General features: G+C 38.4%; 1 protein-coding gene across 3 annotated transcripts in view; it reads left to right on the top strand.

The window, feature by feature from the left end:
- Positions 1-13,037, top strand: part of VTA1 (vesicle trafficking 1) — a 37,947-nt gene that overhangs the window by 10,642 nt on the left and 14,268 nt on the right. For all 3 annotated transcript variants that reach the window (XM_065835110.2, XM_065835111.2, XM_071806477.1), the window contains exons 2-5: positions 1,229-1,323; positions 7,727-7,854; positions 8,515-8,590; positions 11,365-11,476. In XM_065835110.2, the coding sequence (XP_065691182.1) occupies positions 1,229-1,323; positions 7,727-7,854; positions 8,515-8,590; positions 11,365-11,476 (411 nt within the window). The remainder of the gene's footprint in view (positions 1-1,228; positions 1,324-7,726; positions 7,855-8,514; positions 8,591-11,364; positions 11,477-13,037) is intronic.

Here is a 13,037-nt window from a genome sequence, read left to right as displayed (position 1 = left end):
ATGAGGTAAAGGCAAAAACTATTCCTTCTATGATTGCCTTATCAGAGGCTTGTCTCTGGGCAGGTTTTGTTATACAGTACTCCTTTCGAACGTTACTGTGTGTGGAGATGTGAGTGCACAAATTCTGAACTTTGAAAGTTCTTAAAGGTTGCAGTAGACTCTCTTGTTAGGGTAAATTAAGTGTGCTTTGACCTTTTACCAGTTAGTATGATCGTGCAGGAAATCTTCTTTCCAGTTCATATAGATGTTGATACAAGCTGAGGTTTGGTGGCTAGTTGTTTTAAATGGTATAGTCAGTTGTGTGGTACAGAGATGTAATTGTTTGGACAGGTGCAACACATATCTTGGTTCAGGTGACATTAATAGTCAGTCTGTAGGATGTCTCTGTTCTTAATATCTGTCGAGCTGCTGCTAGAGCATCTTCATGTTTTCTTAACAGTCTGTGTACACTTTGGATAATGGTCCTTCAATCTTGAATGACCTGAGGACGCTTAGGCACCTTAGTTCCAGAGTCTTTTGTTAGCAGGAAAGTGGTGTTGGTATGGAACATTGCTTGATGTCACCCACAGTGTAAATTTATATATAGACAAGAAAAACATGTTTCTTATCTGTAACTATTGTTCTTTGACCTGTGTTCTCTGTGTGTTCAAGACTCACTCTTCTGCGTTTGTTCATTGGAATACCTGAAGGAGTCTTCGAGTTTTTGTCAGTCTCTGAAATCCTAAGAAGGGAGAGGGCTGGATTTTTGGGGCTGCCTACAAAACATACAGATCTCACAGCCCTGTAAATATACCCCTTTTGCGTGTTAGTGAGGAAGAAAATATCTTGCTTTCACTATTTAAATGAATGTATTTGCAATGAATGTGGAAAAAATGCCACATATAGGTAACAGAAGAGTAACAGTTGAACAAATAACAAATAAGCAGATCTTTTAATGATTAAACTGATCCTCGAGACATTTGCAAGATTTCTGTTTATATGGAAACAGGGAAGACATATGAAGGGGCATACTTCAGCAAGTAAGATAACTCTATATCCAGTAATGACCAAGGGTATTCTGAATTTATGTCACCCTAACTAATATCACTAGTACTGTAGTGGTACGTTGCTAAACCACAAGATGAGTTTGTCTTTCAGATGTGTTGCAGGGGTTTTGCTTTGTTTGCTTATGGGCTTTGCCTTAGATTTTTTGGTGTGATTGTTTTGATGTGTTTTGTCTCCTTTAAAGGTCGTTTGTATGCAATGCAAACAGGGATGAAGATTGATAGTAAAACCCCAGAATGCCGTAAATTTTTATCCAAACTTATGGATCAGTTGGAAGCTGTAAGTAGAATTTATTGCTTTTCTCTAAAATTATTAATTGTTACTTTAATTTTTATTTAAGCTTCTGCAAATATTATCTTTCCTCTGTCGTCAGTCATTGATGCAATGATTCTGTATGCAGGCATACTGTATGAATTTAAATTGTATGTAATAAATTGGCAGAAGGATTGAAAGAACATAAAGCTATATGTGTATGTATGTTTACATATGCATGCACAAACATAATTGAAATTTCATATAACAGACATTTCCCGTAATGTTTTGCCAAGACAACATGAATTACAATACTTTATTTTTACATATTCTCATGAGAAATTATAATTCGTTACTAAATAAATGCAGTTCTAGAAGACTTTTTAAATTGATTTATCTTTGATTCCTTGAAGTCTGTGAAAGTTATTTTCACTGCTATAAGACTGGCTAGCCTAGTCCTTGGTGCTTTTTAAATATTTTACCTAACCTGTCGTACCTAGGGAGTTTTTTAAAACATCCTCTGAAAGATAAAGATACTTTCGATCATATCCTCTGTTAGAGATTGGGGACCTTATACCATGAATTTTTGGAAGCATGGTCTTATCTGTGTGGGTAAGAGATAGCTATGCCACGCTCTTTCGAGTAGACCTGGTAGTATTAAAGAGCAAACAACCAAGAAAGTCATTGTACAGATGGTCAGATTAAATTTCAGGAGCTATTTGTGTTCATATGGTGTAGTTTTTAATAGTCTCAAAGGAAGCAGTGTGTGAATTTTAAGGTTTAAGTGCTTATTCGGAGCAGAAAGGAGCATTCAAGAATGAAGCAGCAGCTCTTTTTGTGTTCAGCATTAATGATTATATCTAAAATCAAGCCATAGCAATGCCTGAAGAGTTTGTGTGAAACTAGTGCAACAGCCTTTAGTTCTTCAGAAAAAAATGAAACATGAACCACTTGTCTCTTACTCATACTTTGTACTTCTTGCTGTGTTTTATCTCTGATTTTTTTAGCTGCTATGAAGAAAATTAACTTTATCTCAGCCAAAACCAGAACACAATGGAAAATCCAGTGTACAGTGACTTCTTGGTGTGTTATTTCATCAAATTTTAATATCTATAATTGGTCTGATTTTCACGCTCAAAAGCAAGGTGGCAGAAGAGGTGGTTAAAACTCTGGAAGATATTTCTCTTTATTCCGTAAGAATTGTTAAAATGTATTTGATCCATTGTGGTACTGCAGCAATTAATCTGTCTGCAATGTTCAGTTACCCCTTTAATTTCAAATTTGGAAAGACTAGAAAACCAGCAGAAATCCATGGTTTCATCTTTCAGTTACTGATAAGATTGCCTGTGTGTCAACTGATGCTCAGATATTGGAATTCATTCTATGTAGCCGAGTGGTGGAAGGATGGAGTGAGAACTTTTAAGCAGATCTTATACAGCAGGGGTGTCAAACTCATCTTCACCGGGACTGAATGTAATTTTAGGACTGTACAAATGTAGGCATTACCTTTGAAGGCAAACGTGAGGCTGATGTGGCCCCGGTGAAAATGAGTTTGACGCTCCTGTTACACAGCATTTTGGGGCTAAGAAGCTGTTTTATGTGGAGAAGTTGGACCTCCACAGTAATTCAATGGCAGCCATTTTCAGCCTGCCATTAACCAGGATGGGGCACAAAGAGGTGTTGCAGGTCTGGACTAAGTGTTTCTCACAGCTTTCTGTGTGTTGCCACAATTGATTACTTCAGAGATCAAGTCAGAAGCTTACAAACAATACTGAAATTTATGGTAGCAAAGAATAAACTATGTAGATATATCTGGAAATTACCAGATGTGTTCTTTGCAAGGAACTTCATAATATTACAAATATGTGAATTAATTAAACACAGCGATTTTGTATCCAAAATGCATGTTTCTGTCAGAAATATTTTTATGTATGATTGTGTTGTTTTGGTTTTTAGTCAAATTAAACCAGATTTGCATGATTTTAGGTTCAGATCATGAATCATCATTTAAAACATCAGTATGGTTGCACTGAATCACAGACTGTGTGAAGGGTAGTTTCAAAAGTAAACAACTTGGTTAACTTTAATATTTTTAGAAGCATATATGACTGAGTGTCATTTGTGTGTTTGAAATCATGTCCATTGCACATCAGATCAAGTATAGTAATAAGTTATTTTCTGAGTGTAAGGTGTATGCATAGCCTGATGAAATACATATACAGGGTGTTTCAAGAAGATGAACCCAATTTGAAATCACTATGTCTCTGGAACCACCAACCACCCATGAATGAAACTCTTACCCCTGGAAAGGGCTGGTTGTAGACTTTCAAATTATTACTGCTTGATAACTCATTAAACGTTTTGTAAAATTGTGTAATTGTAACATGTTGCCATCATGAAATACACTGCTTTGAAATTGGGTGTATCTTTTTGAAACACCCTGTGTGAACAAATAATTTTCTTCCTTAGCTTCAGTGTTCCATTTCAGTTATATAACTTATAAATTGTGGTATACTCACAAGAAAAACAATTACACTTTCTAAAACAGAAATACTTTTTTAAAACTGTGTGGAGTATGAGTTTGACAAAAGTCTTCAAATTTAAAATTCTATTTGGAAGGTTTATATTTCACTACTGAAATCAAGTAACTTTCCTGGCAACGTTCTATGTATTAAAAAGTTGGCAGCGATCTAAAAAATATGGAAATGTAGCCTGCATGATTAAATTTCCTTCACACACACAATGAAAAAGAACTGCTATTCAGAGATTGTTTTAAAATTTTTTGGCAAAATAAAAGCTGCAGGTTAGTATCATGCAGTGTTTCTGTTTTTGTACTCTAAGGATAACCTGAGATTTCCGTATGTGTGAACAGTAAGCCTATTCAGAAGCTGTAAATCCACCTGTTGTAACAGTTAGAGGGTTGTTTGCTTTACTGATTTTTATTAGGAAACCTGAGGATTCTTGTACTCTAATGTCTTTGAAAAGAGGTCATTAAATTAGTGTACACTGCTTACACTGAAAATTCCAGTAAATCTGTAAGTCCCTAAACCTGTTAAGGTAGGGCTCAGACACTTTGAAAGATGTAATGAACTGCAGTGAAATAACCTTACAAAAGAGAAGATACATGATCAGTCTGACCTACAGTATCTTTATAAAGTGTGCATTACTTTATCAATTGAACTGGGTAGAATCCTGACACAGGCTGCAGACTGTTGATGAAGGCTGGGAGGCCTCCCATACCCCTAGGGTGAAATGGGTGTGCTCCGCTTGCTCTTTGAAATGCCTGTACACCAACGCGCGCAGCATGGGGAATAAGCAGGAGGAGTTAGAAACCTGTGTTCGGGCAGGAGACTATGACCTGGTGGCAATTACGGAGACATGGTGGGACAGCACAAGACTGGAATGTGGTCATGGATGGCTATGTCCTTTTCAGAAAAGACGGGCCAGCCAGGCATGGGGGTGGAGTTGCTCTTTACATGAGAGAGCAACTACAATGTATTGAGTATTGTCCAGGCACAGATGAGGGATGAGTTGAGAGTCTATGGGTGAAAATTAAAGGACAGGCTGGCAGGGATGATGCCGTTGTGGGTGTCTATTATAGGCCAGCACATCAGGGTGAGGAAGTTGATGAGGCCTTCTACAGACAGCTGAGAGCAGCCTCACAGTCACAGGCCCTGGTTGTTGTGGAGGATTTTAACTTCCCTGATGTTTGCTGGAAGGACCATTCAGCCAGCCAGCCACAGTCTAGGAGGTTCCTCCAGTGCCTTGACAATAACTTTCTGATGCAAAGAGTGGAGGAGCTGACTAGAAGAGGTGCACTGCTGGACCTCATCCTCACTAACAAGGAGGGTCTGGTTGAAGCAGTAAAGGTCGAGGGCTGCCTTGGTTGCAGTGACCATGAAATGGTGGAGTTCAGGATCTTGTGTGGCAGGAACAGAATAGCAAGCAGAATTGCAACCCTGGACTTCAGCAGGGCAAACTTTGGCCTTTTCAAGCAATTGCTATGGGAAATCCCATGGGCAAGGCTGCTTGAAGGTAAAGGGGCCCAAGATAGTTGGTTAGTGTTCAGGGACTGCTTCAACCAATCTCAAGATCAGAGCATCTCGACACGTAGGAAGTCAAGGAAGGGACCCAGGAGACCTGCATGGTTAGACAGGAAACTGCTGAGTAAGCTCAAGTGGAAGAGAAGAGTTTATAGATCATGGAAGGAGGGACTGGCGAGAGGGGTCAAGGACAACAGGAAGAGCTTTTTCCAATACGTGGCAGATAAAACTAACACCAGAGGCAATGTAGGCCCACTGATGGACGAGGTGGGTGCCCTGGTGACAGAAGATACAGAGAAGGCAGAGTTACTGAAAGCCTTCTTTGTCTCTGTCTGCTCTGCCGGAGGCTGTCCTGAGGAGCCCCATACCACTGAGGCCTCAGAGGAAGTCAGGACAATGGAGGAGTTTGCCTTGGTTGGTGGTGACTGGTTTAGGGAGCAATGAGGCAGTCTGGACATCTATAAATCCGTGGGTCCAGATGGGATGCACCCAGGGGTGCTGAGGGATCTGGCTAAGGTCATTGCAGGACCACTCTCCATCATCTTGGCCAAGTCTTGGGAGAGGTGCCTGAGAACTGAAGGAAAGCAAATGTCACTCCAGTCTTCAAAAAGGGCAGGAAGGCGGACCCAGGTAACTATAGACTGGTCAGCCTCACCTCCATCCCTGGGAAACTGATGGAACAATGTATTCTTGGTGCCATCTCAAGGCATATCAAGGATAAGAGGGTCATTAGGGGCAGTCAACATGGCTTCACCAAGGGGAAGTCATGCTTGGCCAACCTCATTGACTTTTATGAGGACATAACGAGGTGGATGGATGATGGCAGGGCGGTGGATGTGGTCTACTTTGACTTCGGTAAGGCATTTGACACAGTCTCCCACAGCATCCTTACAGCTAAACTGAGGGAGTGCGGTCCGGACGATTGAGTAGTGAGGTGGACTGCGAACTGGCTGAAAGAAAGAAGCCAGAGAGTCGTGGTCAATGGTGCGGAGTCCAGTTGGAGGCCTATATCTAGTGGAGTGCCTCAAGGGTCAGTACTGGGACCTATATTATTCAATATATTCACCAACGATTTGGAGGAGGGAATAGAGTGTACTATCAGCAAGTTTGCTGATGACACCAAACTGGGAGGAGTGGCTGACACGCCAGAAGGCTGTGCTGCCATCCAGTGAGACCTGGACAGGCTGGAGACTTGCGCGGGGAAAAATTCAGTCAAATATAACAAGGGCAAATGTATAGTATTGCATCTGGGTAGGAACAACCCCAGGTTCCAGTATAAGTTGGGGAATGACCTATTAGAAAGCAGCATAGAGGAAAGGGACCTGGGGGTCCTGGTGAACAGCAGGATGACAATGAGCCAGCACTGTGCTCTTGTGACCAAGAAGGCCAATGGCATCCTGGGGTGTATTAGAAGGGAGGTGGTTAGTAGGTCGAGAGAGGTTCTCTTTCCCCTCTACTCTGCCCTGGTGAGACCACATCTGGAATATTGTGTCCAGTTCTGGGCCCCTCAGTTCAAGAAGGACAGGGAACTGCTGAAGAGAGTTCAGCACGGGGCAACGAAGATGGTGAAGGGAGTGGAGCATCTCCCTTATGAGGTAAGGCTGAGGGAGCTGGGTCTCTTTAGCTTGTAGAGGAGGAGACTGAGGGGTGATCTTATTAATGTTTACAAGTATATAAAGGGTGAGTGTTATGAGGATGGAACCAGGCTCTTCTCAGTGACAGCTAATGGCAGAACAAGGGGTAATGAGCTCAAATTGGAACACAAGAGGTTCCACTTAAATTTGAGAAGAAACTTCTTCTCAGTGAGGGTAGCAGAACACTGGAACAGGCTGCCCAGGGAGGTTGTGGAGTCTCCTGCTCTGGAGACATTCAAAACCTGCCTGGACACATTCTTGTGTAACCTCATCTAAGTGTTCCTGCTCCGGCAGGGGGATTGGACTATATGACCTTTCGAGGTCCCTTCCAATCCTTAGCATTCTGTGATTCTTTGTGATTCTGTCATTCTGTGTTTGGTTTTTTGGGTAGTAAGGTGAAAAATATCTGTAACTATTCCTTCAAAATATTGTAGTTGTGTTCATTTCTAAGAGGTTAGTTGTTTTGGTTTGTGGGTGTTTTGAAGTGTTTTATGATTGAAGATGACATTCGGGGTTACTTATTAATAATATTTCTCCCTCCAAAAAGAATACGCTGCCTCTTAAGCATGCTACTTTTAGTGTTTGTTATGTTAGAAGCTGGAGATTTGTAAAATAATTAAAGCGTATGTTGTTTCTTTATAAAATTGTGCTTAGCTTTGTCTGAATCAGCAGCTTCTCCTTCTGTTTGAATTAGATTGCAGAATTGCTAGGGTCTAATATGTAATTAATGTATTTTTTTTCAACTTTTTTCAGATGAAGAAGCAATTTGGTGATAATGAAGCAATTACTCAGGAAATTGTTGGTTCTGCTCATGTGGAGAATTATGCTTTGAAAATGTTTTTGTATGCAGACAATGAAGACAGAGCTGGGCAATTTCATAAGTAGGTGAAAATCTTTGGGTTTATTATCTGAATTAAGGTATTGGTCAAGAAATTTGTATATCCAAACTCTCTTTAATTTGTCTGGAAAGAAGAATTGGGCTTTAATACATTCATTTCTCTTTCATAAAACTTGAGTTGTTACTACTTGCCTCTAGCTTCATACATTAACTGGTATCCTCCTTGTGTTCTCTAAGAGGTTGCTCACCCACTGGGAAGCCTTGTAAAACCCCAGGCTAATATTGAGCTTGACATAAAGCATTTTATAGTTTCTACTGTCCAGTGATATTAAAATAGTTGTTATGATACATTTTGTAGTTTGATTTACAGCAATTACTACAGCGTGTTGGTGGCTTTGCTTGGCTTTTTGTGAGATAATATAGGATGTCCTATGTCCTATATTGAACATTCCAAACTAGAAACTAAATGCAGAACACGTGACCAGCTTTAAAAAATACTGAGAACTTTCTGCATAGTTGTCAGGAGACTAGCCAATATATTGCTAAATTTAAACACTGTGAAGTGAGGTCTGTAACACCAGATTGAAAGAAAAAAAATTAGTGATGATTGGCTTGAAATAACCCAGTATGTTCTAAAACACCAACTTCTAAAATCCCGAGAGACTGACATTACTAAGTTAGTGAAATGTTTTCTTTTTTACAGAAACATGATCAAGTCCTTTTATACTGCAAGTCTCCTGATAGATGTTCTAACAGTATTTGGGGAGCTCTCTGAAGAGGTAAGTGTGAGGGATATCAGTCTATTATCTGATTGCTTTTCCTAGCACAGGTGGAAGTTGCTGTTCAAGTTCTGTAAAGTTTTTATGATTTGTTGAATATGAACTTCAAAGAACACGGGTTCTAATTGTGTAGCCAAATACACGTTAATAAGTCAAAATGAATTGTATTAAGTATTTCAAATCAATTACATGTGAAATGTTAGATAACTTTATTGTTGGAAGGTGCTTCATGACTTTATTATCAGAAATTCAAAGTCTGATTATTACTGTGGGAGACATAGGATTGCATTGAGCAAGTAGGAATGATTATGGGGAAAAACTATGGAAGGTTCCTGGCTTTTTCCGCCTTCACTTTTTTCACCCTGCAAGCAAGAACTTTGGTGCTAGTAATCAAGGTGGAATTGTGTACAGTTTTAGTTAGAATAAAAATTTTTGGGTTTGCAACAAACCCCACTTTTAAAAGTCAATATGCTAAGTTGGAAGGTTATGAATTCACCTCATAAAAATGGCTTACTATCTGGCCATTAGGACATAAATATTTTAATTAAAAAAATAATCTACTAAAGTAACTAAAAAAGTGCTTTTCTTGGCAGGTAATTTTTTAATCAAATAAGTATTCTAGAATTGGCTGAACAAGATCATGGTTACTTTTATTAAGGCACACCACAATAATCTCTTGGTCTGTTTTAAAACAACCTTTTCTGTTAGGTGAGTGATGAGTCTCTTAATCATGCCCCACAGAAGAATTAATCTCAGATACAGAGGAGCAAGTATTCTTAATATAAGTATTCTTTGTTCTGAAAATTAGAAGTGAGGATTCCTTGCTAAATTAACTGAAAAATTCATTTTGAAAATGTAATGGTGTAGTTGATAACCTCTGGCAAAGAAAAAAAATTAGAGAAAGCTACTACTGACTCATGAAGATAAGTTTGAAAGATTGGTAAAGGAGGATTGAAATACCTGGAAAAATAAATATAATACAGCAATGACGCTAAACAGTCTGAGACAAAATCAGGAAGTGCTGATCAGGTGAGTGCTGAATATGTCTCAGGACACCTAAATCCACACAGATAATCTACAAAGATTTTTTTTTTTTTTTTTCTCACATGCTTGAGTGTTGCAGGCTTCCACGCTTACACTACTAAGCTGGAGGTATCTGTTATGCTGTTGCTCTCCGCCATATTCTAGATACAGTGCAATAGACTTTGTGAAGTATAATTTGGAATTTCAGTTTATTAATTCTCAGAAATATTTGATGTAATTTCAGTCAGGACTTTTAAAGAGAGATCATTCCATCTACCTCAGTTTCCAAGCCACATTACCTGTGATTATTACAGTGGAAACTGGGGTTCGCCAATACCTTACAGGTGATGATGTTGATGTGAAACATGCTGTCAACCTGCATTGTTCACTTAGCGAAATTATTCCACTCATCCTTCCACATTTCTCATCTCTGTTTATATTCAGCCTTGTTCCTTGAAATATATTATCTCATAACTGTCAGATCCGGTTATTTCTTTTATAACTTTTGATGAAGTAGTTGAGTTGCATAATCAGTTTAATATTTCTCTTAAGAATTGAGAGCTCTTCCTGGATTAAAAAAAAAAACACTGATGTAACAATCTTAAGAGATATAATGTTTTAACATATTAAAGTTGTACCTAAGAACAGTAAAGTATATTTTTAAAAATGAAATGGAACATCTCAAAATAATTGAGATTAACATTTATTTCAATCACGCATGTTTTGTGAAAAGAAGAATCTGAAAACCCAAGTAAAATAGTTTTCCGTAATTCCTTTGTCCCTGAAACTGAAAATAGTGAAAAATCATGGGGGTTTTGTTGGTTGGTTGGTTGATTTTTTGGTTGGCTGGTTCTGGGTCTTTTTTAATAATACTGAAGTTACTGCCACAGTTTTTCAATTTCAAACTGTTGCCATGGAAATTGAACCAGAAAGGCAAGCAGCAGAGTCACTTCTCACTGCCATTGCTTGATATTGACACAATTTCAGAAGATGAGAGTTGGCAAAATTATATTGACTGTCAATGTAATAATAAATTTTTTGAGAAGTATTAATATTTTTCTAATAAATGAACTATTAAATTTGTCATTAACAGTTTATATAAAGTAGTTATTATCATAACCCCTCACTCTGTAAGTAGTTTATGTATTGCTAAAGTCCTTCATCTGATTTTTAGCTAAGTTTTGAAGACATTAAATCAAAATATTGTATGTCCTAGAATATCAGGCACACACTACATTAATCTGCAACTACAGCAGCATTTCTGTATTCACTTTTAAAATTTAAAATAATGTAATTCGAAAAGCTTTTATAATATTGATCAGTGGGAGTAGCATTTTAGGTTTCAGATATTTATCTCTAAAGTAAATAATCATCTAAGTGCAGATAGGAAGTTTTCTTTGTTGTTTCGCATTAGCAATTAATACGTAGAGCACTCTGTCTTTCATACTAGATGGCCCTGGTATAATTTTTTTCCTTTTCCTGGCATGCTGCACTAATTGCAGATCTCTACCTTTTCCTGTCATACTGAGATCCTGTTAGAGCTGTTCTTTCTGTATTTTCTTTTTTTTTTTAATTCACTGATTAATTTAACGTGTGTTGGTTATCTTTAAAAGGATATCAAATGATAGCAGAGAAAGCAGTTTAGTTTTATAATCTCTTCTCAGGCAGTAAAACCTGCTTACTTTTCTGTTGTGAATGCATTAATTCACAGAAGTGAGTGGTTAAAATGTCTGGCTTTTTCCTTTCCCCAGAACGTCCAACACAGGAAGTACGCCAGGTGGAAGGCAGCGTACATTCACAACTGCTTGAAGAACGGAGAGACTCCTCAGCCTGGACCTATTGGAATGGAAGGGGAGAGCTTCGGTACGTGTTTCTGTTTTCTTTTTAAAAGACCAAAATGGTGGTAGGCAGAGTTCTCCAGGGAGCACCCTACAGAAGGGTTGCTTCCCTCTGCTTTTGCTTTTCTGCTTCTCCTGCTGTGACTTTTATTGCACCTTACTTTTTGATTGACTTATTAAATATTTGTTTTCTTCCTTGTGTAGTGGAGATTATAATTTTCAGTACAGCTGCTATCTGAGAAGACATTGTCACCTTTGGGCCAGAACCATGCATTTCTTAAACGCTACTAACAGTCCTTCTTTTTAATCTGTTCTGTAAAGTTACGAGTTTAGGGAATCTCTGTCCTTGGAAATGTTCAAAACCTGATAGGACACAGTCCTGGGCCACTGACGCTAGCTGACCATGCTGGAATCGGGGATTGGACTGGATAATCTCAAGAGGTCACTTCCAACCTCCGCCATTCTGTGCCTAGAGTAGCATGATCTGTGTTAGTGCTGCTATGAGTGAGGAATTGGACCAGGTAACCTGCAAGGAATCTTTCAACCTTTTAACAATTCTTAAATCATTCAGTTTTATATGGAAAAGAGAATCAATGGGTGGAAAGAGGAGAGGGCCAGATAAGAGTGCTTCTGAGGTTCAAATTTAGCCAAAAAAATGTGAAGACTGGCTCTCTACAGTGTCAGCTGTTATTGATATCTGCTGGGCACCATTACAGATAAAAAATAGGATACAACATCACCATCTCTCCAGCTTGTGTAGAAACAGTAACTGTTCCTCAGCAGCAACAAATGGGGTCTTTCTCCGTTTTATTAATGTGGAGGCAAAAGTAACTGATTTGCTGAAGGCTGCAGAAGAAGCTGTTGTAGAACGGAAAGTAGAATTCAGACTTTACTCAAATCCTTACTGCTCATTGCAGGTCATTACAAGTGGTAGTGTGAATAGGTGAAGACTGTTATGTCTATCCACATGAAGCTTTAAAGGGACACAAATGCTGAGTGAGCCAAAATTTTGACATCTTTATTCATAGTGAGCCTGCAGTATCTGTAATTTGTTAATAACTTTTTATATGTTGAATTGTGTTTCATTTAATAAGAGAATTTCTCACACCCTTTTTTTCTGAGCAATGAAATGAAAAATACTACTTGACATTTATTTTTGGAAATGAACTTGGTAGTGTAGGTGTCCATAATGCTTTATACAACCAAGGCAAAAATTTTATGCAAATCAATTTTTATTAGAAGAATCAGTAAAAAAATGTCAATTCTTGCTTTGTGCGTCAAGAGAAGAAAAGCAGCATTGTTTGAATGGATGGCTGGACCTTCCCCATTCCTTTCTGCTTGCTCATATTCTTCTTCCCCTTAAAAGTGGAAAAAGTCTGTTTAAACAGAGTGAAACTAGGTCTCTGTAGCTTGACAGATTACCTTTTTTTTTTTTCCAAAGTGTTATTTCCTTTGTGAATCTTGAAAACCATACTGTAACTCTTAGAGATGTTTTTATATTAACGTAGACATGCTTTATGCAGTTCTGCTGTTGGATTTATGGACAGTTTTGGCAGGATGCACCATCAAAACCTTAAAATAACACC

Source organism: Patagioenas fasciata, chromosome 3, assembly GCF_037038585.1.
Source record: "Patagioenas fasciata isolate bPatFas1 chromosome 3, bPatFas1.hap1, whole genome shotgun sequence".
In the NCBI taxonomy this organism is placed as follows: domain Eukaryota; kingdom Metazoa; phylum Chordata; class Aves; order Columbiformes; family Columbidae; genus Patagioenas; species Patagioenas fasciata.
The sequence above is the reverse complement of the archived record's forward strand: the minus strand, read 5'-3'. Positions and strand labels throughout refer to the sequence as shown.